The 26,615-nt window shown below is 45.4% G+C and overlaps 2 protein-coding genes across 2 annotated transcripts in view; both read right to left on the bottom strand.

Annotated features, from left to right (window-relative positions):
* Positions 1–16,544: 16,544 nt before the first annotated feature.
* On the bottom strand, positions 16,545–18,454 carry gdf6b (growth differentiation factor 6b). The gene is made up of 2 exons (XM_062410342.1): positions 18,094–18,454; positions 16,545–17,437 (listed from the first exon to the last, which is right to left on the bottom strand). Exons 1-2 carry the CDS (start codon positions 18,452–18,454, stop codon positions 16,545–16,547), a joined length of 1,254 nt encoding a protein of 417 aa, XP_062266326.1.
* Positions 18,455–19,416: 962 nt separating this feature from the next.
* pkhd1l1.1 (PKHD1 like 1, tandem duplicate 1) overlaps positions 19,417–26,615 on the bottom strand; it is a 33,129-nt gene continuing 25,930 nt past the window's right edge. The window contains exons 56-76 of the mRNA XM_062410655.1: positions 26,492–26,610; positions 26,256–26,385; positions 25,862–26,035; positions 25,664–25,767; positions 25,209–25,335; positions 24,986–25,107; positions 24,816–24,906; positions 24,550–24,698; positions 24,273–24,395; positions 24,075–24,192; positions 23,735–23,851; positions 23,474–23,639; positions 22,830–23,062; positions 22,567–22,731; positions 22,314–22,471; positions 21,923–22,058; positions 21,370–21,708; positions 21,128–21,279; positions 20,899–21,045; positions 20,570–20,723; positions 19,417–20,065 (exon numbers count right to left, since the gene is read on the bottom strand). Of these exons, the coding sequence (XP_062266639.1) occupies positions 19,797–20,065; positions 20,570–20,723; positions 20,899–21,045; positions 21,128–21,279; positions 21,370–21,708; positions 21,923–22,058; positions 22,314–22,471; positions 22,567–22,731; positions 22,830–23,062; positions 23,474–23,639; positions 23,735–23,851; positions 24,075–24,192; positions 24,273–24,395; positions 24,550–24,698; positions 24,816–24,906; positions 24,986–25,107; positions 25,209–25,335; positions 25,664–25,767; positions 25,862–26,035; positions 26,256–26,385; positions 26,492–26,610 (3,293 nt within the window). The 3' untranslated portion in view covers positions 19,417–19,796. The remainder of the gene's footprint in view (positions 20,066–20,569; positions 20,724–20,898; positions 21,046–21,127; positions 21,280–21,369; positions 21,709–21,922; positions 22,059–22,313; positions 22,472–22,566; positions 22,732–22,829; positions 23,063–23,473; positions 23,640–23,734; positions 23,852–24,074; positions 24,193–24,272; positions 24,396–24,549; positions 24,699–24,815; positions 24,907–24,985; positions 25,108–25,208; positions 25,336–25,663; positions 25,768–25,861; positions 26,036–26,255; positions 26,386–26,491; positions 26,611–26,615) is intronic.

The raw sequence follows: 26,615 nt of genomic DNA on the forward strand, positions 1-26,615 counted from the left end.
ACGTCCCTGTTTCATAGAGGTAGATATGACAAACTGGGAAACTTTCCGATGGGGGGGTTGAAGACTGGGATAAACGTGGATTAGCTTCAGTTAACAGAAGAGGTGGGAGCGATGAGGCATCGAGCTGATAACCAGCGGAGTGGAGTGTTTTTACTGAATGGAAAGTATTTGGCAAGGAAGAGGATGAGGGGCGAGGGAGGGGGGGGGGGGGGGGGGGAGTCGTCGGCAAAGATAAAAGGTGTCTGAGAGAATCATATATTTCACTCGAATTTAGTCCAGAGCTCTGCATCGAGATAAACAGACGAATTAACGACCAGATCTCCTTATGAAACTCAATCTCTTTCACATGCCAGAGAATTCAGCTCACACACACACACACACACACACACACACACACACCTACACACACACACACATACACACACCACTTAACAGAGATTCCACCTCAGAGTATGCAGCTTGATATATCACAGATCCTCCTCCAGCAGTTTGCTTTTGTTTGGTTCTGCCCGGAGAGATTGATAAGTCAGAATCTAGAAACCTGTGGATTTACAGTCCTGATTAACATCAAGGGAGAGAAACGTCATGCACCAGTATTTCAAGTAGCTTGTAGTATTTGAGGGATTAGAAGATCAACCCTCTGTTTTTACTTTGTTCATTAAATCAGTTACACACAAAGGATTACGGCTCCATAAGTCCGTAAGTTGCTTAAAGCGTCCCGACAACAGATCCTGCCCAAGTTTAAACTTTTGAACTCTGTTTGGTGCAGGAGGCCCGGGGAGCGCTGTACCTGCCTGCAGAACACGCAGGGAACATACTAAGAACACGTGTTTACTGCAGTTTGACTTCAGTCATCATCGAGGGAAACTAAACACCAAGTATAAAACAATAAGAAGAGTTTGGTAAACACACTTTTTGGGCCTTTTTTTTCACATTTTAGATTCAAAGAAGTTACAAGTGGTTGAAAGCTGCAGAAACAGATTTTTTATTGATTGAAGAAGTTTAATAACACTTGATTATCAATGTAGATAATGACACAGACACCTTTTAGCTCCTTATAGCTCATTGTTTTGGTTTAATTGTTTTAGACTCATGTTCGGTCTGAAATCAAAACTCAAAGTGTTTTCATGGAAACACCTTTTAAACCAGTTAAAGGTCAGCGACCAGCTAGCTAACTGCTAAGTGGCTTAAATTGCACGAGGCAACAGTTTGTATGTAATTGTTAACATAACATTACAGAGGCATTCAGTGTTGTGCTTACGACTTGTTTTTGCTGCCCCCAAGTGGCCAAACAGCCCATCGCATGCAGATCAAAGCTTCATAGTGAAACCATGAAACTGTTTATGTAACAGGAAATGGAAAGTTGCCTCAGTGAGCAGCTCCAATCTCCTTTTATACTAAATCTCTCTTTCTTTTATTGTATTGAAGTTACACATTAGCTGCACAGTTCGATGTCAGTGCGTTAGTGAAACTCTGCAGCAGGTTGGGTCTCTCAGTTTGGTTCGTTTTTCTGTTCCCTTCATCTGAGCTTCTTTTCTGTTACAGTGAGAGAATGAGAACAGAATGTGACCTTCACAAAGTGACTGTGAATTGTTTAATAAACTTTGTTCTTGAAGTATCTCAGTGTTTTTACATCCATGTGTCCTCGTAAAGGACGGAGAGAAACTGTTTTCCAGTGTCACGACCTTTTGCCTGTCGGACTCTGGATTAGTACAAATACTTCAAAGCAGGTTTCACGTTCCATTTCAACAACGAGACGTTGAGAACAACACACGCTCATGTGTGTAATTAGCGTTGTACCGTCAGCGTGACCTTGAGGGTTCTGCTCTGGACCCTTTGTGTTGGCTCTGCTCTTTGACATGTTGCTGGATGGACGGCGGCCAGTGAAATGCAGTGAGCTCATCAGTTTAGGTAGAGACCCACATGATTACAGACCTGAGAGAAAAATCCACTTCAGCTCATTAATCAAAAGCTTTTTTTTTTTTTGTTTCCCCCTCCGGTCAAGTAGAAGTTCTCCCGGAGCCGTTAACTTCATCAGTGGCTCTGCTGATTGGTCGCCCTCGGAGTGATTCAGCCTGGAGTTGGGCTGCTGCAGCGCCGGCGAGGCCCGGTCATAGTGTTGATTACTCGTCACTCATTAGGTTGCTCTCGCTGCCGCTGCTAAGCCCTCATCAGGAGGCTTTTGGCTGAGCGGCCGAGCGGGGGCCCTGATCCAATTCACCTTTAAAGTTCAGTGGACCTGTCTGCTTGTCACGGGTCAGTGCGCCGCTCTCCATGCTGTGCTCTCCCAGAGAGGCCCTCATTACCTCATTTCCTGTCACTACTGTACCAGACCAGGTTTCAATCTCATGAGTTTTGGCTGCGCGGGGTTTCAACCTCTCGGATCAGACGCTGAGTTTATCTGTGGAGGAGAACAAAAGAGAGGATCAGTTGTTAGTTTGCAGAAGAACACGGCAACATGTGGAATAAACACAATAACAACATGTACACAAAACATTTCAAAGATATAAAAATAACAACAAATATGAATGTTTGTTATGAATTTATACATTTATTTTATAAACTTTTCAGAAGTCCACAATGGTGTTAAACAAGGAACACTTTCCTGAATATGGTCAATGATGTGTGTCTTGAACTTTAAACCAGGAATGACTGAAATGTGCATCGTGGGCCTCTGTGTAAATTGAGGCCCCTTTATGGCCCCTGATTTAGAAAAATCCTAGATACGCCACTGCTTTAGGTACATGTGTTTCACTTAAATAGTTTTACAGTGTGGTGCAGTTACTTTTACTCAAGTGATTGAAATCAGAATTATCCCAGAATTATTCCAGAATCACTTTTTTAACAAAGCTTCATTGCATTTTCTCAAAATTTGTCTGGTTCTTCTGTTGTGTGAAACGTTGTGTTCATGTTGTCGTGTTTCGCAGCTCGCAGCCGCGGCGTGGTTCCCACATTTATGAGTCCGTACGGAGAAATGAATCCCTTCTTGAAAGCTGGCCCGGCAGCGCAGCGTTTAGCTCATTAACCTTTTTTTTCTTCTTAGCACCTCGCTGCAGTTAACAGTCTGTGGCCTCTTCCCCACCAAGACACATTCATGTAGCTGCCAATCAGGTCAACGCGGCAATTAAGCTGCTTTAAACTTGCTCACTGGTGCTTGGAGGCCGTAAAAATACTTCCGTTTGAGCGTCAATGGGAGCCTGTGGTGGTTAACGCTGCATTCATGGGAGAATACATTGTGTCTAGTTAATGTAAGTAGTCTGGTCAGTGGGTCAAAAGGTCGACGTCACTGTGGAGGTGCAGTCGTTTCCAGTTATTTGAGTCAAACACCACCAGTGGGATCCTCCAGCCTCAGACGTCCACATTGTGTGTGTGTGTGTGTGTGTGTGTGTGTGTGTTTCTTATTTCCTCACTCGACTTTCAGATTTCTCGAGCGACTAAGAATTTATGGACACGTTTCCCTGTTTGCCTCCGACCAGATGGAGCAAGCTTTACGAGTGTGTGTGGTGCATGTTGGACAGCGGCGTTTTCCCCGTGAGCACCAGTCACTCAGGACAGGCGTCATCAATCTTGGTCGTGGCTGAATGGCAGATTGGCTGCCATAAAGCCGGCCTGATTGCAGTGTGCCGTTCCCAGAGGAAAGAGTTCTCAGTCCAAGGGAGGCATGGAAACAAAACCCCGCCGGTACAAACAGTGTGTGTGGGACGGGATTGAACCGTGCCACACTGTCAGGTAGCGTGCACGTCGGCTCCGGGGCTGCACAGAGATTATTCATGTATTTATCTTTCCTGTCAATCAATGTGATGGATTACACAGTGAAGGTTTGAGACAGAGAGAAAACACAGAAACATTGTGTTCAGATGAAGTTTGTTCTAAACCGAGGATATAAACAGGATTCAGGACTCTGTGGGCTCGACCCCTTCATTCATTTGTAGGGTTTTAAAGCCCCTAAGGGAGTTTGGTTGGTCATGGATATTGTTTAACTTTAATATTCTGTATATGATGTCCTGCATTTTCTACCAGTTATTTCAAGTAGTGCGTAGAAAGATATACAAAAATAAAAGTATTAAAATTAAATAAAAACATAATTTAAAGTGCTTTAAAACTTCAAAAAAGAATAATTAAATATTCAATATAATAAATTGAATATAAAGATGTGATGAAAATTTAAAGATTTTATTTAAGGTTTTAGGAAACAGCTGGACGATCTCAGTGTTGTGGATAATACTTGTTTTATTGAGGTTTACCAAACAAAAACATGCATCCAGTGATGTTTCCAAAAGCAGAGGAGATGATTGTGTTTTTCTAGAAGCTCTTGCTGACGTATAATAAATCTGATGACTGATAAAAAGAATCAATAAAGTCTTGATTGCAAAAAGAAGCTCCAGACAAAGCAAAGCCAGACTCAGACAGACAGAAGTCTCAGTGATGGGTTGCAGGTTGCACTCCACAGCACCATGAGCCTCATTAACGAGATTAAACTTTGTGAAAAGCTCTTGGATCCTTTGCTCAGAAGCAACGAGCTGATGTCATTCGTTAGTGGATGAAGTCGTGGCCTCCAGTCAAGAATCCCTCAAGCGTGCAAACTGGAAACCAGAAAACTGTCAATTGGGCCCGAGTGTGGTTCCAGCTGAGACATGAGAACGGGGTGGGTGAGGTCACCTTCATACCAGACAGCAGCTCATTGAACACAGACCTGTGCAAACTGTGTGTGCAGGTCGCTGCCGTTGTTCTCCTGGTGAATGTTGTGTGGTTTCAAACAGGAAGAGTTGTTTATTTTTCCACGATCGAGGGTTGTGTTTAGTTTCTCTGCTCGGAGGACGTGGATTGATGGCACGGCGTACGTGATGGTGAGTGAGTGAGCTCAGACCGCCTCAAGTCGAGGAACCGCGTGTGTGTGAGTGTGTGTGTGTGTGTGTGTGTGTGTGTGTGTGTGTGTGTGTGTTGTGTGTGTGTTTGTGTCCGGTCAGCCGCTCCATGCCACCAGCTTAACCCCTGGATTCCCCACATTCCAGCCCAAAGTCAGGCACAAGTCTCGCCGCTCGTCTGTTTAAGGTGATTGACATTATTTGCTACCATTAGGCACTACTATGTAATTGACCTTTGACCCCTCACAAGCGACCTGTTGAAACAGCTTTAAACCAGATCGTCTAATCTCCATGGGAAAAGCCCTCAATCTAGACTTAAGGCTCTCAAAGCAATCAACACCTAAAGGTGAAGGAGGGGAGCCAGGGTCACTGCCACCAGGTCGCTGTGATCCCGGCGGGGGGGCGACGATGAGCAACACAAACGCTCTTCATCAGAAAAACAGCTCATTGCTTCACTGCCTTCATAATAATTCATGCGTACATCTTAACATATCAGTCAGTTGTTATTCACGTCTGTAAACCACAGACAGTACAGACGTGTGGCAGAGGAGGGAAGTTGTGATGAGTTCAGTGGTTTGCTGATATTGTGTTTGGATAGAATGACTTGATGTGTGTGTGTTTGGTGTTATTGTGTATTTAAAAAATACAAAGAAAATATGCAAAAATAAAACAATAAGGAACTATATAATAAGCCTAAAGAAAAAGAAGTATAAAATAAAGTTCTTCAATATAATATAAATAAACAGAAGTCGATGTGACGATGATACATAATATAAATAATGGTGTAAAGATAAATATGATAGTATTAGTATCATATTATCACATACTTCTCGTACTGGAAGTTAAAGTATTTGTTTTACACAGTTGTTCAGCCTCAGAGATAAAGTTTAGTCCTGAACTATTTGAACCGTTGTCGTACACTTAAGAAGTTTGGGTTTGGGATCAAAAGATAAACATGAGAGTTGAGAAGATTTTGTTTTCTTAAACCAAAGGAATCAGTTCAGATTAATATTTGTCCTCGGGTCCTCGACCCGGAGACATCACCGGCTCTTCCCTTGTGAAGCCTCTCTCAGATTCTCCTCTTCTCGAGGTGAAGGGCTGTTCCGCAGAGTTAACGTCCCCTGACTGACCTGGTGAGTGTGAATCCCTCCCTCTGATGGAACCCTCCGTTTGGGTCCCTGTGATCGTTCATGATGGAATGTGGATCATTTCTGTGTAGACTGGCAGAAGAAGTGTCTCGGCAGGCGTCTGATGAGCTGATCCTCTCTCTCTCCATCACTTTAAGGATCATCTTTCATTTCATCATTAACCTTCTCCCTTGTTTCTTTCTGCTGACGAGTCGTTTACTTCTTGAGGTCTGGCCTATTTATTTCACTTCTTGTGGTAGGAAGACATTTCTCGTGACACCGTCTTCAGCCGCTGTTGTTGTCCACTTTTTATAAAGATGGACGTCGTGATCGCTCCCCCGAAAAATTGAGGCCATATGGTGGCTGGTTTCAGTACAGGACATAAAACCCTGCCTCCTCCATGTTGCTGGATGGGATGGAGGATGCAGCGGTAGTGAGCCACCTAGTGTTGGGTTTGTGCGATTTCTCTGATCGAAGTTTGGGAATACAAAATACTCCACATGGCTTAAATTTATTATTGCTTATTTATGCTGTTCACGTGACTGTTCACGTGACTTTGTCTTCGTCACATTTTTGTCTTAATCGGGTTAATAGAGAATTACTGGTTTAACAAAGACATGAGGCTACAAGGACAAAAGGAAACATCACTCTCATGTTTCTTTAATCACTTGAAAACTTCAAACAAAAGTAGTTTAACACATTGAAATATCAAACTCACAACTTTTGTCTCATTCACGGCGGTGACACAGTTTCATGGATATTTCAAAACACCTCCACACGTTGCATTTCTGGCTGCAGAGCCTCAGCGTGTGACTCCGGGCCACCTCTAGAATCCACTCTGGTCAAGTCTCTCCTCGGCAGACGAGATGTGAACTGACAGTTTCGGGCGGATTAACGGAGGTTTGACAACAAGACATTGTTTCAAATGATACTGATCAAAGTTCACTTTAATCCTGTTAATTAAAGCAAAGAATAACACTGAGCAAATCCACGACTTAAAAGAGAGGCTGGATAAAAGACTTCGTGGAAGATTTTGATCTCAGAGTTCTCCGCTAATGCTCTAATTTCTGATTACCTGATCTGCCGTCAGAAACGCTGCTGCTTCCAGCTCGACTTCCAGAAATGTGCCACCGGCTGACGACCTCATCAAGCTCCGAGGAGCGAAGGACCTCGAGTAAACCTGCTTTATTAGATGAATGCACGCATGGTGGGAGGTCTGTCTGACTTGGTGTTAATGCCCACAAACGCTGACCTCTCCCATGCCATGTGCCTCCCAAATCCAGAAATGAAAAGTGGCTTACATATCAAAATATGCTTTCATCACGGTGCTCACTGAGATAAAGGCAGAGTGAGCGGAGGGGAAAGAAAGAAACGACCTGATGTGTTCAGGGAAATCACAATGAGCCCGGTGTGAACCACGGGAACTGGAAAACACACTCATTCACCTTCTCTTCACTCGGTGTTTGTGAATGAGAGATAAAAACAGAGAGAGAGAAAGAAAGTCAAGTCCAGAAAGAATAATGAGATTATTTAAAGTTATTGAACAAATTGAATTGATGTTCAAAATGTCCATTGTATTATCAGGTATAATTACTGCTTCATAACTTGATTAACATTTAAAATAATTTTCTGTTAAATCATTTTGTGTCACCCGGGTTATTCCTGCCATTAAGTGTGGCAGGAATTTAACTGTGAATATGTGAATATATATGTAGGATTTAAATATGGAGCTCATACATATATTATACAGAAAATAAATGACCTAAAACTGAATTATTATTTATTTTATTTGTTTTATTCACCCAACTTTTGACCTGATAAAACGGCCTTTTCTGGATATTTTTTAATGATGACATGCTAGAAGTCTCTCAGCAAACTTTCCCCATTAATTCAACACTTTTTATACAGTTATTTTATGAGGTTTAATTTTTAAAGTTTGATTGAAAAAAATCACATTCCATTCCATCACTCTGCATTTTCCTTCAATCGTAATGTTTCACAGTTATTTTACTGCTTCATTTATGTTACGAGTTAAATCTGTGGCTATAAGCAAGTTCTGATTTGACTGGTGTTATAATTCATCTATAGTTATTGTTAATATTTAATCATCACATAAATCCAATGAATCAACGTGTCTCCTCATCAGAGAGTTATTTTTCATTCAGTGGTTTGTGTTGACTTCTGTGTTGAACCTCTGACCTTTGACCTGTGACTCCTCAGCATCGATGCTGACTTTTAAAAACACAACAAACGAGAGTAACAAATCTATGAAAACCAACAACCTTCACGTTAAAAACCTAATTTCCACACATTTGTGCTTCTGTTCGGCCGCTGCTTATTTTCCCACCAACACATTTCCCTGCGTGCAGATACAACCCAGATCCAACAGTTGATTCCACGCACAATGCTCCTCTATCAGGATCGGGGACATGTAAAATATTTCCTCTTGAAGTTACCACACATTTCCTCCGACTGCTCAAAGCCATAATGAGAACCAGGCAGCTCCGGGCACGTCGGAGCCACAGTAGCCTGAAATATGTTTGAATCTTTATTGTTTTCTTTCAGCTGGCGTCCGGCGATCGGCCTTTTAGACTCTAATCAAACCGCTCCTGGGAAAAGCAATTTGGTGAATGTTGATTGGAGGGATCTGTCACTCTTCAGTCGGACCACAAGCTTCGGTTTAAACCAAATGTTTGTGTATGTGCTTCTCAAAGTATGCATGGGAAAGTGCCCCCCCCCCCCCCCCGATGCCTGCTCCCAGTGCACTGTGAATGAATTCATGAATTTATGACTGTGTGTGTGTGTGTGTGTGTGTGTGTGTGTGTGTGTGTGTGTGTGTGTGTGTGGCATGGCAGCGGGGCTTTTCCGTCTTGTCAATGGAAAACATTAGTGTCATGCCCCCGCACATACCCCCCCCCCTTCAGCCCCTCTCCCCCTCCTTGTTTAATTCAGTCCATCAACACTTCCTCCTTGAGCCTGTTAGTGTCACACTGCATTTCCTCTCCGGCCTCAACCAGACCAGCTCGCCACAATCGGCCCGGTTTTGGGTTTCCCCTCAAACGGCGAAGGGCTTCAAAGTCTATAACTGCTTTTTTGATTTTTATTGACCCAAAGACCAGCCCCCCCCCCCCCCCTCTCCGCCCCCACGCTTCTTTAAGGGGAATAAATTACAGTGAGGTTTGAAGGTGGTGTTGTCTTTCTGAGTGCACCTGCAACTCATTTGGCAAGGTGTCGAGAAATGTCCGGCCTTCAGCGCCTCCGAGGCCGGTGGATTGTCCTCCTGAAGAGATATCAGAAATCAATAAAGCTGATTCAAATTCAAGGCGTTTCTTTTCATTTATGCCAGAAAGGAAACAGCGAAGCAGATTTTCAAAGCTGCTGCGCCGACGTCTGAACAGTTTCCCGGAATTTTGCGGAGGGTGAATGTGTGAGAACGTCTGAGTCTCTTGTTCCAGACGTTTTCCAGAAGTTTTCCTGCCAAACCCCTGATAGTAACACGTCTGGAAAAGTGAGCCCATGTTAAAATAGAGCAGGAAAGTTTCCAGAAAACTTGTTGATGATGTTTCCAGCCCACAAAGGATGTGAAAAGGAGCCAAACACGTAAAAGCTGCAGACAAAGATGTATTTTATTATATTATTATATCTATTTTATATATATTAGTTCATTCAAATGTCACCACAACAGCCACTGACTTGGTTTTTCTGATCCTTTCAGCCACATCTCGTGACTTTGATCAACAGCTCTGCCTCGTTGTCACAGAGAGGGTTTGGATCATGTGACCTCCGTATGTGATTTTTATGAAATACAGTTCTTTGCAGTTATCTGATGCCTGCAGGTACTTTGCAGATTAAGTTTTGACATCCACATAAGAGCAACTCATAAAATATCGGTTTGAGCTTGTGAAAGTCTTTTTATCTTAGAAAGGTCAACTCTTCGGGAACTTTGATATAATAATAGTTTTTTTTCTAGTTTCATGACTTTTAATCTAAAAGAGAATCTTGTATAAAATCCTGTGTAAAACTCTCTTTCTCTCCCCATCCTCTCTTTCTTCCATTCTTTCCTTTCTTTTGTTCTTCACTTGGTCTGAAAGGATAAAACAAACACTGCAGATACTAAGTTTTCAACATATAAGCAGCTTAAACATTTATTTAATTAGTAACATTCAAATTTATAATCTTGCTTCATTTAATTAGAGAAATTTAATTAAAAATTTTCTTCTGATCAGTTTTCTTTTCATTCAATAAACGGCTACATCCGAGTTTTGTACATATGAGGAAAATAAGATTAATAAGGGAGACAGAAGATGGGAGGTGAGCTTTGGTCAGGCTAACAGTTTCCCCCTGTCTCTAGTCTTTGTGCTAAGCTAAGCTAACTGGCAGCTTGATATTTAACTATCGCTAATAAATTCCAAACTGTAATTACATATTGTGGCCACAGTGGGCGCTGCTCAGCAACACTCTATCTTTACCTGACGGACACAAACATGGAAAATGGGCCCGATGACAGATTGTGGTGAAGCACCGGATCAAATCGCTGCGACATTAAACCGTTCACCTCCACAAACTTTTATCACTGCAGCAGAATTGTAGAACTAAGGTTTTTGTTTCACCGTATCATCCCCCCCCCCCCCCCCCCCTTCCTTGAGAAGGAACAGACAATCTGTCGGTAATAAAGCGCCCGATGGCTGTCTGTGATCTTCGGGGGGGAAATCGACTCACTAATGGCTCACCTTGTGTCCTGTGTCATTTCCTTTTGATGTGATCGGGCAGTGATGATCAGTGATCTGGCTGCGTGTAGTAAAGAGTTCTCAGCAGGCACTTTTAATTACCGGGGGGGGGGGACAGATTCTGGCCGAGGACCCCGCCGCGTCTGGTTCTTATTTCCCGCTGCAGCCTGACTGTAAAACAACACTAGCAGCGCTGTCACCCAAAACCAAAGCGGCTCATGTACCAAAGCGGCCCGGGCCCTGATTATCATTCTGTGTCAGGAATGTGAGCGACAGTTTCTCTGTTTTTACTTACAGCCCCCCCCTGCACCCCCCCCCCCCCCCCCCTCCACCTCCCCTGCTCTCCTTCCTTTAAGTATCTTTCTGCACACATAAAACCCGATGTCAAGTGCACACGCTACATGCTCGATCTCAGACAAATCAGAGCCAGGTGTGTCCGGATGAGAGAGTTCATATTAGAGAGATATTGCAAACATCTGTGTGTTCTGCGTGTCCTCATCATTTAGATCCCCGCATGACAGTAAAAGGCTGTGGAGAGGAGGAATGGAGGAGAGGGGAACACCCGCTCGGGAAAGTAACTCTGCCGGTTTGTTCTGCTGCCAGACGGCCTGACAGATGGGGGGGGGGGGGGGCACCGCCGCAGGAGCAGGGAGCCGACACGCAGACATGTGTTCCTACCATGGTTCCTGGTTCCTACCCGGCCAACAGGGGACCAGCCACACCGCAACACCATCAGAGGACCATCTGAAATACAACTTTAAACGTAACACAACAGGAACACACAAAACTACTACTACTACTTGTTTTTTATGGTCAAGTGGGGACTTGCAACCCAGACTGATGTTTCCTTATCAAACTGTCTGTTATGAACAAACTGGGATGTGAACACGTGTCTGTGGGTTTCTTTTTCAAAAACAAACAGTTTAACAAGACAAATATTGTGAGTTTATGGTTTTAATCTATTCACACCAGTTGTTAAAAGGCACAACTGCATCAAAAAGCATTAACACCTGTGATTGACAGCTGTATATGATTTGTATCCTGACTCCGGGACTTCGACACACCTCCTCTGGTGCCAACCAATCCCAGGACTCGTTGCAGGATGTGCAGGTGAATCTCAAATGACAATTAACTAAAGATTCTTATAATACACAACAAATGCTGTGGGCCCAGCTGTCAATCAGAGGCAGAGCTGGGAGTTGTAGTTTTCACTGACTGGTCCGTCGACAACACTCAATAAAGTGCAAACGATCAATAAAGTGCAAACGGATTCTTAACGTGGTGTTGATGGACACAAGTATGTGTGTGTCTGTGTGTGTGTGTGACAGACACATGTCGTCAGTAGCAGGAACATGGGAACTCCTCACAGCTGATCCAGGCTACACAACAGACAGCTGCAGTGAGTTTCACTGGACAACATGTTCACTTGTTTGTCAAGTTTTAACATCTGAAACAGGGATTTTCCACCATCGCACTTTCACTGAGGTCCAGTTGCACAACACATGTTCGATTTCCTGCCAAAGCAAAACTGAACACAACAAGAAAAACAGTGTCTGTGTCTGTGATACAGGAAACTCGGGTCAGTGTGTCTGTTTCCTGTGACATGAAAAATCATTATCACACAAGTCTGAAGATATTTATCAATTAATTCAGTTTAGACAAAACCTGTGGACTAAAAAAGATTCAATGTGTTATTCTCTATTTCTGTATCTTTTACTATTTTCTCTACCTAATTTACATTTACCAAACTATGCTCTGTAAAATTAAATACAATCTAATAACACCACAAACTACAAAATGTTCATCAAGTTGAATCAGGTCCTTTAAGAACAGTTTAAATTCAAACTGAACATTAAAACCTTCATTCAGGAGGATTCACTGCAGAACTCTATCATCAGTCTTATCAGTTTCAGCTGGGTGTACCTAATAAACTGACCTCTGAGTGTATTACTTACTTCTATTGGTAGAGAAGTGAATGAGTTCCACCAGCGACGATATTAGAATGTGTTTAATTCTTCATTCAGTACTGATTTAATGATTTGTGGGTAAATCTGATTTACTGATTTACTGAATAATCAAATTTATATATTTCCACATGTAGTGAGGACTTTCTTCACATTGAAATAAAGTAATTTAAACAAGGGGCGTAACTTGGTGGTCAAATTATTATCTCATATAATTAAATAGTAGCTGAGTAGAAAAAACACTTTATATAAGTCGTACTAAAATTTGTGGTCCAAATTAAAGTGAGTAGAAAAACACTTTGTATGACCATTGGGGGGTTTGAACCACCGGGGTTTGATTATTGGTGGTTCCGGTTACTACCTCCGTCCCCCTGGTCGAGCATTTAAATACTGTTGAAATCATATTTATATATTTTTTATAGTTATCAGGCTTTTAAAGAAACTTTTGCTAAGTTTGAAACCGGATTGGACTTTAAAAACCATCAATTGATCAAACTGACAGGATTCAAGTCTGGAATCAAAACTAAAAAAACTTAAAAGGAAAAAATCTGCAGCAAACAAAAACTAAACTATTGTAAAGTTTACGTAGCTAATCTGTTGAGTCACAGAGAGGATTTCCACTCTGAAGCCTCTCAGGTCGGGTTAACCAGAGCAAACACAGGGGTCAAGACGACAGGACCTCACGTTTCCCTGTGCCTACGAGCAAACAAAAGAGACGCGTGTTGGAATGACATCGTGTAAACACTCCGACGTTTCCCTTCTCTGCTGCGACGTCTTGGACACACACTCAGAAAACACAAATCTAGATCTAAATCTCTGTCCTCGTTTCCGATTCCCTTCCCAGCTTTCCTCTCCTCTGGACTCTGGACATGTGTGAAACATTTACCAGAACAGAAAACCCAGAGCTCCCAGTCCCCCCCCCCCCGGCCCGCCGCCGCCCAAATCTGATAACAACGTCTGAATCCTGAGCTCGATTTACACCCGTCTTTGTTTCCCCGGCAAATATTTTGTCTCCATCTCGCAGCAAATCTGCCACGGTGGGACCCAGCGCAGCAACGCCTCCGAGCGCCGCTATAGAGACGCCACATTCCAGCTCTTTGTCCTCAGCTGGCTGCGCCGAGCAGCTGCTGGAACCCACCGCCCCTTTTTTATATCTCACCTTGTTGTTCGGGCGAGCGAGGCCCTCCGAGAACATCGCACACATTCCTCCTTCCCCTCCACCCTCCACCCTCCTCCTCCTCCTCCTCCTCCCTCCCCTTGATTGCGGCCCTTTTCTAAAAGGACGTGCACGTTGTTTAATGTCCACAGCCCCCCCGGAGACAATGGGCCACTTGACCTTTGACCCCGGTGAGGAAAAGACAGGTTTAATCTGATGTTGAGATCCTCCGCTGCCATTGTCTGAGGGACAGGGGACCCAATGTGGCTCTGGACCAAAGAGGGTGGGGGGGGGGAGTCACCACATCTGCCCACCAATTTGGTTGTCACATGGTGCACGACGCCCCCCCCCCCCCTCCACACAGAACCTGGGCCCACCCAGGGAAGATGGCGCTCTCTCTCCACTTGTCTGCTGACCCTGTGTTCACCCTGAACACTGTCACTCACCTCGCTCGCCCCTTTCAACACCGGCCATGGAAACTAATGAGCCAATAAAGTCGTGACCACTTGTTGATATCGATCAGGGGCAAGGAAAGTCTGTGCCGGGACAGATTAGGTGTACTGTCCCTTTAATCTGGATTAATAGATGGATTATCGACCGTTTCCCACGCGGAGATCACAAGAATTCGTAAAAAGGCGAACGTAGCGGAGCAGTACCACTGGATATCGTCGGGGGGCAGTGTAGCCACGAGTTCAAGTGAAGAAGAAGAAGAAATTCTGTCTGAAATAGTATTTATGTCTTTTACTTAAGTCCTATAGAATTATCTCGTTCACTATATATCGTATAACTTATAACGTATAACTAACTCATACAAATTAGATTCTTAAAGCTATACGTGTTCGCTATCGCTACATAGCTAATGTTAGCATTAGCAGCAGTTTACTTAACGCTCTGGAAGATTATCATGTCGAGATCCCGAAGCGATTTAGGTACAGACACAATACTTAAGGCACAGGGCTCTTATTTTGAAACATGAGACAGGAAGAGCTTGTGTTAAGTCACGTTCATCATCACAAGCGTGACGTCACGTGAGAGGAGATATGTAAACATAAACGTGATCCATGTTCTACAATCCAGATTACAACTGAAAATAGTTCGTGTCACGAGATTATCAGATTATCGTACATCATGCGTTATCTGATATATGATCGCATGTTGATTCGAGGCTTCAGAATAAAACACAAATGAAGGATCATAGAATCTGAGACTGAAACAGGAAAGTACGGCTCAAAACATTTTTAATTTGTTCCATTATTCTATTTTATACAGTTTATAAGAATAGATTATTTTGGTTAAACGATTAAAAAGATTATTTTACTCTGTAGAAAAATGTTACTGATTAACTTTTCTGCTGTAATAAGGCGTCAGGATGTTTGACACTCACGTCAAATCTAAACATGACACATGATCATTCATCCGTCTTTCTGTATCGATCAGGATAATATATTATTTTCAGATTCCAGAACAAAATGCAAAAACACACACACACACACAAACAAATACAAATGAAAAGGGGCTAAAACGTGCTTCTAATGTTTAACACAAACGCACAACCTGGAAACGGGTTCACCGGACAAAAGCAACGGTCTTTTCCTTCGGCGATGAATTATTTCCTGTTCATACGTTCGTGAACAAAACTGATACGACTCTAATATTTCACAGTCGGCGAGCGGAACATCGCTGTCACGTTTGGTTACAAAAACATTACCCACATGTGTTGATCTGAACCTGAGCATTCAGATGTGTGACTCATGCCATCTGGAAGCTGTAACGGGAACAAAGCGGACAATAAAAAAGCAATAACTTATTCATAGAACATAAATTATTTTCTTCCATATCAAATATTTACACATGGTACCTTTTTTTTGAACATCAGTGCATTACAGATAAAAATCATGTATCTCCTCCGCAGAAATAAAAATAGAAAGATGACGAGTGTCCCGGTGAGAAGTGTTCTGACGGGGGTTCGATTCCCGGGCGGTCCCTGAGTCCGAGGCCGCGGCAGGTGCGTGAAATCGGTTTTTGGATTTCGGCAGAGACGTCACACGATGACGTCCGTTATGAAAATTTATTGATCTGAATTATTACAAAACGTTGGCTGCTAAAGTTTCATCTGTCAATTTAAATGTTGTTGGATTTATTCGAGCGTAAAGTGTTGAAGGATTTCTGAAGGGAAGGAGACACAGTGTTTATGAGGTTTAAGTTGTATTTACTTCATATATTCTGCCACATATTGTGTGAATTAATCAAAATTATGAATCTAATTGATCAATCCACGTCTGTATTTGTGTGTTTTTACTTAGTTCTAGCAATTTAAACGTAGTGCTGAAGTCCTGTGGGCTGAGAAGTTCAAATTCTTTGCATAGTTTTGTACGAGCAGATTTCTTTGTTTCAGCGAATGAGTCTTATTTAAAGAAATCTCAACATTCGGGGGAAATATTCTCATCTTTCCTTTGGTTTGATGAGATTTTGATCTGAACAGTAAATATTTGACCAGAAGTTTCTCCTTGAAGAGACGACTTTGTATTTCCTAAGACAGAAAAAAACAAAATGTTTGAGGTATTAATTGTGACTGGTTCTGAAAAGTCTTTCTTTGAGTCTCCATGATGTCTAGTTCTGCTTCTTCCCGGTGCGGCCTGGCCACCACTGGGATTGTGAGGCCGTTCGATTCCCAAGAGGTCAAAGTGGACCAGCCGCCGGCTCCACTACCTGCAGCCACACGACTCCACCACCATGTCCTCGTACTGTTTGTAGACCACGTTGTTCCCTGAGTCGATGTAGAGGATGCTGATGGGGCTGAGCTTGGAGGGGGCGCAGCAGCTGGGCGGCATGTTGCTGGGGTTCATGGAGTTCATCAGAGTCTGGATGATGGCGTGGTTGGTGGGCTCCAGGTGGGAGCGCAGGGGGAAGTCGCACACGCCCTCGCAGTGATAGGCCTCGTAATCCAGCGGGGCGATGATCCAGTCGTCCCAGCCCAGGTCTCTGAAGTTCACGTGCAGCGGCTTCTTGCTGCACCTGGATTTGGACTTTTTCCCGTGCCTCTTCCCGTGGCGGGTCTTGGGCGGGGTTGTCCTCCTCCTCCTGCTGGCCTTGATGCCCGAGCCCCTCTCCTTGGCCTTCCTCCCCAGGCCCAGCAGCGCCTTCCCGTCCCTCCTCTCGCTGAAGAGCGTCTGCCTCCTCTTGGAGCGGGTGAACACCACCAGGATGGCTTTCTTCTGCTGCGGCCTGCCGTGTCGGTGCAGGCCCAGCAGCTGCAGGTCCAGCTCCCTCTCGGGGTTGTCCAGCATGGCCCTGAGCTCCAGGCAGAAGGGCTTCCCTCGGCTCAGGTGCTGCCGCTCTTTGAAAATCTCCCACACGTCCAGCACCTCCCACTTGGGCCTGTGGGAATCCTGCAGGTCCAGCGTCCTGGAGTCCAGCAGCTGCTGGTCGTGGCAGGAGAGGAGCTGGACGTCGACCGGGTCCGTCTCGGATATCCTGAAAGTCCCAGACACTTTGGTGTATATCCTGAGCTCGGCTCCCAGCACCTCGGCCTTCTCGGAGAGGGTTGAGACATCGAACAGATACTGCTGTCTCCTCAGAGGCGAGAGTGGGAGGTCATCTGTGGAAAGCATTAAAACAGAGGGTCAGACGCATTCTCACGGAGATGATGTGCATACCACGGATCTGACAGGACCAAATCCCACCAGTGTCTGCACCGAATTAATCTGGGAGAAACACTGTGAGTCATGGGTGTTCAGACGGTGCTGCCAGCAGACACACACACACACACACACACACACACACACTGAGAGTGGGTCCATCATTTCTAGACACGTCCAAAACTTTCCAATGGAGCTCCACTGTCTGTCTTTTAACCGTAGCATCCTCCCCTGGGTTTTCCTCCCTGCGTTAGGGTTAGACTTATTTTTGGAAACTGTGGAAATCGGACACAATCGGTTTTTCTTCACACACTCAAAGTTTCTGACCAATAATTCAACCTGTTTTTGCCACACCGCAGGTCAGCCCCAATTGGTTGGTATGGTGCTCTCTGGGCCAAATTCACTATTCACCACATGGGCCACATCCAGATTTCACTTTGCCTGGAGGACAGCATGTTTGTTTTAGGATACTTGGGCCAGAAGTGGGCCAGATGGGCCGGGTAGTGGCCCACATCTGTCTGCTGCCTTGATTTAGAATCTCTGGTTTTATATCCTGCGTGTAAAAGCTCTATAAATACACAATCACACACACGTACAGTCTACACACTCCACATACCTTGTCCACTGTCCACAAAACTCGCGATGGTGTTCGCAGCCTTCGAGGATCGAAAGAAACTCGCGTTCAGCCCCAGTTTCTCCGCCGTGGAGAAAGTTTTATAAATGGACAACATGTAGTCGTGAGGCTCGATCAGATCTTTGTTCGTCGCTTTGCTGCTTCTGTCGAGGGACGGAGGAGGAGGAGGAGGAGGCGCGTGGAACTCCTTGAAATACTTGGACGCTTCTTGTCCGTCGAAGATCTTCGTCACTTTGCTGCTCTTCTGCGCAGCGGGGGGGAAGATGGCCAGGGGCTGCACGCGGGGGGTCTCCCACACGAGCAGCACAGCCCCGCAGAGAAGCGACCAGTGGAGGAGATCCATGCTCCTCTGTGCGCGGGATGCGAGCCGGAGCCTGAGCTGTGGCCTGCGGGGGACCGACTCATCCACTCTGCTGCGCACAGTGCGCACAGCTCCGGGGGCGCGGGCGCTGCGAAAGGTTTAAAAGAAAAGGGCCCGAGGACACGCCCACATTGTGCTGTTATCGTTCGGGGTAAATGGAGGGACGCAAATTAAGGCTGTAAAACTAATTGTTCCTCTGTCAGCTCCCTCCTCCTCCTCCTCCTCCTCCTCCTCCCTCCTCCTCCCTCCTCCTCCCTCCTCCCAGCTGCAGGAGGCAGATGTGCTGCTCTAAAGATTATTCTGCTTCTGCAGGAGAACAACAAATCACGTTGACCTGTTTGTTACTGTTGTGTTTGTTCTGCAGAAGTTTGAAGCTTCTGAACAGCGAAGGGAGGATTGACTGCGGTGTCTCGCGCCCTCTAGTGGACAACAGAGGACACAACAAGCAGCCAATCAGCGTCCTTCAGCACCATGGACAGAGGCTGCATTAAAAGTAATTAATCAAGAAACATGTTGTGTTAAAGAACTGATGAGGATTTAAAGCAACATCATAGATTCAAGAAATTAATAATTAAATACATAATTCAATAAATAAATGATTGATTTGATGTTGAAATGTCATGTTTCTGATATGGAACTTGTAATATATAAATGTTGCAACATTTTTGAAAACAATATTTGTCCAATGAGTTATTTGTGTTTGGTTATTTGTGACTTTGGTTTTCCTGCCATGTGCCTTTTTCATTCGCTGGTTTGTTTTGTGTTTATTCATCCAGCTCTCGTGGAGTTTGGTGTCATGGCGTTAAGTCTCAGACTGAAGATGCACCAGAGACGAGACACTGACACAGAAGAGAAGAGCCGACCTGCACCCGTGTTGTGAAGAGAGCAACAAAGACACAAATGTGTTTAACAAGGAAATGGAGATTTTATTACAAAGAAAAATAGTGTACAACAAATCGTAAACAAAATGCAGACTTCACGTCTTCCTTCAGCTTGTTCGTGACTCGAGTTAGGAACTATTGCACTTGTTTTAAAGAGGAACGTTATATAGATCTTCCACCTTTTCTTTGACACATTAAACACACACTCACATATACTGAAGAGAAATCACATAATGGAAGGAGGATTGTAAGGCACAGATTCAAAATATAGATTCTTCATATCGGCTTGTCTCCCCCTAAATTTAACAGGTTAACTCAAGGTCACAGTGGTTGATCATGTGATTATTTCCTACTGGGCTCTGAGTTACCCCAATACCCGCCATTTTGTTTAATGAGAAAGAAAAATGATTCCTGTTAAAGTGATTAGAAGCACAGGAAATCCTTCATGGAACCCATGTGTTACCCGTGTTACATATGGGGATCCCATCGGAGCAGCACGCCACGGCGTAGATGATGCTGAGCACGCACAGTCGGCTCGGGGTGATGGCGTTGCCGGAGCCGAAGATGCTGCCGTCGGTGGTCGGCTGCACGGCTGTCGTGGTGACGTTGTTGCCGGTGGTCGGGGGGGGAATGGTGGGAGTGTCTCTGACAGTGAAGGAACGCGACTGGGCGCCCCACTCCTTCAGAGTGAAGACCATCGTCAGGTTCTCGCCTGCAGGGGGGGGGGGGGGGGGGGGGTAGAGGATGGTGATGTTAGATTGTAAACAAAGAGTCAAACCATCGTGAGCTGAGATTTTTCTGCTCCAACTTTGAAAGTTAGGCTGAGAAGTTAGATTGATTAGGTCTAAGTCACAATCTGCTTCATATATTCACAAACTATTTGTCTTTACTGATTATTAAGAGTGACTTTTTCCATTGATCATTTGATAATAGATGAATTGACATAATTTCCCTTCAAAGTGAAGAATAACGTTTATCTTAAGTGAGCTCCGCCTTCAAAGACCTGAAGTCAACCCTCACACCTGTTTATGCATCGAGACTACTTATGTGGTTATGTTATAAATTCAGTGAGACTTTTAAAACCTGTTCAAACAAAGCAAAACTTAAACAGACAAATATTCTGAGCATTAAATTCTTCAGCATCATCTTGATCTGAAATCAGTTCAATCAAGTCTTATGAACGTTTCTTTTTTTAAACATGAAGGTGTGAACGCACCCCCGTTGACGATGGCCAGGTCGGTGAAGTTGGCCCAGCAGGTGCTGAACCGGATGGTGGAGTTCCCTTCCAGTCCGTCCACCCAGTGTCCACTGGCGTTCTTCAGACTGGCGGTGACGGTGAGACTGGTCACCCCCACAGAGATACAGTTTCCCTGCAGACCACAACACACGTCAGGACTCACAAGGTTTAACAGGAAGTTTAACATGGGATAGATCTCAATGTGAAAAGCTTTATTTAAGATTTAAAGACTCCAAATGAAAACTAGAACTCAGGAACATCAGATTGATCAGCAGCTGCTCAGTGAGATGGACGTCTCGGCTCCTCACCTGCTCGTCCACGGCCATCAGACTGGGCTGCTGCAGCAGAGGACCCACAAACTGGCCGGCGATGGGGTTCATCATCAGGAGCAGGTCGTGGACGCTGGACACGTAACTCACCACAGGCTCCTCCCTCGTCACCTCCACCGTGGCCTCCTGGGAATTAAAGCAGAAGTGAGAGGATGTTTATTCCAAAACAGAGATTTATGTCCTCGTGGTTTTGTCGGTGGAGCTTCACCTTGTTCCATTCAGGGTCGGATGATGGGGGGGGAGGTGCGATGACGCCCAGCGAGGAGACGTTGAAGCCGATGGACCGACTGAGGTTTCCTGAAACTGCTGCTTGGCCGAGATCATCTGCGATGTTCTTCAACAGCTCGAAGTCTGCATCATCTGAGAAAGAGAGGTTTCATGTCAGCTCAGTGCATCCAGCTCAGATTGTGATGTTTAATCTTCAGCCGGGTTCACATGTTGTAGACGAACCGTTGGTGGTGTTACTGGTTTGCTGCACGGGAGGTTTCTTGATCTCCACCTCCACCTTCATGCCCGTCGACCTCTTCCTGCGCCGGCTGTCCTCTCGGATGATGTTTGTGATCCGGATCATGTTGGCAGGAACCTTGAGGAAGGTGGCGAGGTTCTGGATCAGGTTCTCTCCGAAGAACTCGTCGGTTGTCACGGCGGGCATGTCGAAGGACAGGAAGAGAACCGGGGACGTTCGGATCTCCACCGGCTTGGAGCCTTTCACGACGACCTTCAGCATCTTGTATTCTGTGTCAAAGTAGTTGGAGCCTTCGGTGGCGTTGAGCTGAGGGACGTATTGACCTGAAGAGATGAAGTCAAACAGGATATATGATCACAGGTCAAAGGTTTTAAACGTTCAGCCAACGTCCCACATGCTGATACACACACATCCAGACACGTCCTAGAGTCTGAGATCACTTTGTGTTGTGTGTTTGTGATCACACAAATAAGAGAACAATGAAATGACAGTTCCTGGATGATTCAGTCCCGTTGTCTGTGTGTGAGCAGCTGGTACCTGCGGAGATGGGCTTCATCAGGGTGTAGTCGGTGTTCTCAGAGTTCCACTTGGCGTTAGTCGGAGGAACGAGCTTGTTGTCCACGTACACATCCAACCGCTGAGGACTGGAGTAGAACACTGACACCAGGACGCTCTGCACAGAGGGAAGAACAAAACGGAGTTGGAGAGAAACTGACGGGAGGAGTCGCAGAAACATACAGATGAAAAATACTGTTTGAATAAATCTGAAAATAAACAGAGCCTGACCGATTTCGACATTTTGGGACCAATGAGGAAACAGATATCCTATTCTTTTAACAATTGAAAGGCTCATATCAGATTCTTTTTTATCAGCCAACAGTTCAATAGGAGTTCATGAGAGGTGATATCTGAAGCCGTGTCCTCTGACCTCGGATGGATCAGCGTTGAGCATCATGAGGCGGAGCTTCTGGGGGCTGACGCTGGAGAAGAAGACGTCGAAGGAGTGACCGGTGGCCACGATGCTGTGGAAGAGCGACACTCTCTTCTGGCAGGTGTAGCCAGAGCACCAGCCCTGATCCTGAGGGCCTGCACACAAAGACACACAAAGACTGAACGTGAGACACCTTCTCCCTGTCACCTCTTACTGGTTTCAGAGAGACCACAGAGATTAAGGCACAGACCGTTGAGGAGATCCAGGTAGCCGTCTCCGAGCACGGCGACGGGGGACAGACGTCTGGTCTCTGTGTCGGCGTCCAGACTCTCGATCACCAGCATCCTGTAGTTCAGCCCCGAACACTTGTAGCTCTGCCACGTGCTCATGTACACACAGTCTTTCCTGATCACACCTGACGACAAGGAAACACAGCATTTGGATTATTTCATATTTTCTCTTCCTAGCTGACGTCTAGTCGAAGAACTTAGATTTAAAGTAATTTCCTGTCACCTTTGTGTGGAGCGATCTGGTTCACGGGGATGCGGCTGCCGTCGGGGTTAGTGAGCATGACTTTGGGGATGCGGTAGTCACCCAGTCCTCTTCGGGCATCCCCCCCCCACGCAAACTCGGAGTGAGGCACCACGGCTCCCACCATCCCCAGGAAGGAGCCGTCCAGGTCCTTCAGCATGCTCTTCTTCTTGGCATCACACTCCATGTCCACACAGTCAGAGGGGTTCACTTTGCTGAGGCACAGACACACACACACACACACACACACACACACACACACACACACACACACACACACACACACACACACACACACACACACACACGCACACACAAAGTCAAGATCAGATTCTCTGTCACACACTTTGATGTGTGTAATCGTTTGTTCAAATGTGTTCATGAGGTTAAATCACATATTAATGCAGCAACAGAAATATTGCCCTGTGGTTTCCAGTCCCTCCAGAAACATGACTTTGACCTTTGACCCCCCTAATCTAATCAGTTAATGTGTGAGTCAAACTATCATGTTCATAAGAGTTGGACAGACAACCCGAAAACATCACCCTGCATAAAATAATTCTCAGTTCCCAGACCCATATTGTGTTATTTCATTTTCCTAAGTTTGACTCTGTTGGTGCACGTACCCGACATCCGCCCTGTGAATGAAGACCTTGGCGTTCTCCGTGCTGTCCACCATCTGGATGCCGGACACCTGCACCGGGTGCTGCAGGTCCTCGCTGGTCGGGCTGGTCATGAACATGACGTTGGTCTGGCCGGAGCAGACGTTTCGGAAGTTGACGAACATGGTGTCTGAGAGGAGAGAAGACAGAAGCATGAAGAGATCCACGCAGCAGCAGGCGACGCCTCACACCAATTTAAAAAACATTTAAAAAACCAGTGCGAACCTTTGACCGTCATCAGGCCTTTGATGGCGTTGTAGTTGTTGTTCTTGTTGTGCGGCTTCAATGGAGCTGTGTTGTGACTAGATGCAAACGTTGGCCAGCAGACTCCAGATCTTCCACCTGTGCAGAGGCATGGAGGTAGAAGAAGATGATGTTTCTGCATGAGGAAGATTTACTGATAGTTTCTAAACTTATCTTTTCTTTTTCATGTAAAACCAAAAACATTTAGGACTTTTCAACGCCCGAGGGAACCTTTCGTATTTGTTTTTCCAGGCACATCCCTAAACCGAAGCATGAAAGTCACAGTTCAGTGTTCTGTCAGAATCAGGGAGCTACACTGCACCGTTCAGAGGCCGGGGAGCCCGATGGGGACCACTGTTGGCGATGTTGTAGTCACTGGGGTCGCTGGGCAAAGTGTCCGAGCAGTTGAAGTTCGGGCTGCTCCCGACAATCAGGGCATTCTGGGAAAAAAACAGGAACATGAGGAATACGAAGGTTTGACACAACAAATCTTTCAAAAGATGCAGAAGAAGAAACTCACCTGGATTTGAGCCGTTTTATCGGCGTACGCGTGGGAGACGGAGGGGGGGGCGAAGATGATCGCGAAGATGCCCATCCCGTTGTCCACCAGGGTCACGTTGGAAATAACGATGTCCATCATGGTCTGTGAGGAAGAGAGGGAGACGAGGAAGACGTCTTGATCATGTAGAATGTCACTTTAGTTTTTTATATAAAAGCAGTAAATCAATGATTTATAGATTATTCAGCTTTTTCTTTATCCTCTTGAAATCAAGTCTCTGGAAGGTCGTGGTTCCCACCTGGAAGTAGATGGCGTAGTCGAAGCTCCTCCAGACGAAGAAGCCCTGGATGAAGCTGCAGCCGGGCAGACCGTCCCTGTTCAGATAAACTCCGTACAAACCGCCGTGAGCCTCGTTGTGAAGCCACTGCTCGTTGTCATTCACGCTTCCTGCACGGACAGAAGACAACCAGGAAATCTCTCAGAAACTGTCGACCAACCAGAACAGATGGTTGAGAAGAAGCTGGATTCACGCAGACACCTTCTGGATCATCAGCGAGCAGTTACCTGGACATGGCTCCCCGTCGATGCGGTACGCCACCCTCTCATAACCGGCCACGATGTTGTGCTGCAGCACCACGTTTGTCCCCTTGTTGACCTGCGAGAAAAAACAGACCCGGTCACAACAGCAGGAAAACACTTTGACGGGTTCTTTCTGGTGCTTGGAGGAGACGGACCTCGATGGCGGCGCTCCACTCGTAGTTGTAGGGCTCCTCTCGGTCCTGGTAGGACCCGGGCCACAGCGACATGGTCACCAGGTTCCTCCTCACTTTTATCTTGTTGCCCCAGATTCTGATTCCTGCAAACACACGCGTGTTGTACGACATGTTTAAAAAGCTCCTGTGTTGAGTGTAGGTGCTGTGAACTGTATTTAGTTAATGAACGTGTAATAACACTCACCTTCTCCGACTGTGTGGTGGACGATGTTATCGTCTACGTTCATCTCTTCTGTCCCAAAGACTCCGATGGCCGGAGAGAAGCCGTCGTGGAACGCACAACCCTGAATGTACGACTCGTTTCCTGTAACCTTTAAACACAGACACACACAACAGCCGTGTTTTAATATCAATCAATCACATTTTATTTATACTATACTATTTATAATCATGAGTTCCAATTTGTCTCATGAAGCTTAACAAGGTGCGACATCCTCTGTTCTTAACCCTCAACAAGAGTGAGGACAAACCAGGACACACAGAAGACATTAGTATATGATAAACATTTGTTTTCATACATCATTACTTATCTGCTGTAAACTCTGCTGTATGAACAGTGTGTGTGTGTGTGTCTGTGTGTGTGTGGTGTGTGTGTGTGTGTGTGTGTGTGTGTGTGTGTGTGTGTGTGTGTTGCTCTACCTTCCCCAGGTTCAGGAAGGACACAGAGTAGCGAGGGTCGGTGAAGTCGATCCAGCCTTCCTGACCCGAGCGGAAGAACTCTACATTCCTGATCTGAGCTTTGCCTTCAGGGAGAAAAATATCAATGATGTGTTAAAGTAGATTTAAAACAACAACTATATATATATATATATATAATCCATAAAGGTTTTTACAGACCTTTATAGTCGATTCCAGCCCAGGAGTAAGTCCCAACCAGCAGTCTGGCTCCGAACGAGTCCTTCATCATGTCCGGGTACTCCTGACCCAGGATCTTGATGTTTCTGGTCAGGAGGCCGACGTCAGCAGCCAGCGTGTAGGAGCGAGATGTTCCTGAGACAGAGTGAGTCTCACCTGCGCAGAGATGGACAGACTCAGGGTCAGTTCTGAGAATGTCTCTAAAAAACTGTTCAGCTTGTTTCAATAAGATCCGACACAAAATAAAGATCTATAAAAACTATTTTTCAATAAAGTTTAGTCTGTTTTTAGTCAATTGTCCTTAATTAATGCATGAATTAACCATCACAGACATGTAAATGACTTCATGTGTAAATGAGAGCGAAGCCGAGCTGACCGATGTGAGTGTGGGTCAAGGAGCTGTTCAGGGTCAGGGTGCGTCCGTCTGCCGACACGGCTCCGATGAAGCGTTTCTCCGTCTCCCAGGCGCTGTAGCTGGTGGTGGAGATGAGAACCTCGTCTCCGACCTGCAAGCCAACACCGAGGGACACGAGGGAACAAAATCAACTCATTGACCAGCGATGAAACTGTGATTCCATCGACCTTAGAGGGAGACGATGACAGAAGACCGACCTGCCAGTCGACGGCCTGCGACAGCGTCAGCGTGTTGGATCCAGCCGACGCGGTGGCAGCGAGTTTTGTGTGGTAGACATCGTGAGGTTGTCCATAAAGCTCCAGTGTTCCAAACACACCTGGT

Source organism: Platichthys flesus, chromosome 17, assembly GCF_949316205.1.
Source record: "Platichthys flesus chromosome 17, fPlaFle2.1, whole genome shotgun sequence".
NCBI classification, from domain to species: domain Eukaryota; kingdom Metazoa; phylum Chordata; class Actinopteri; order Pleuronectiformes; family Pleuronectidae; genus Platichthys; species Platichthys flesus.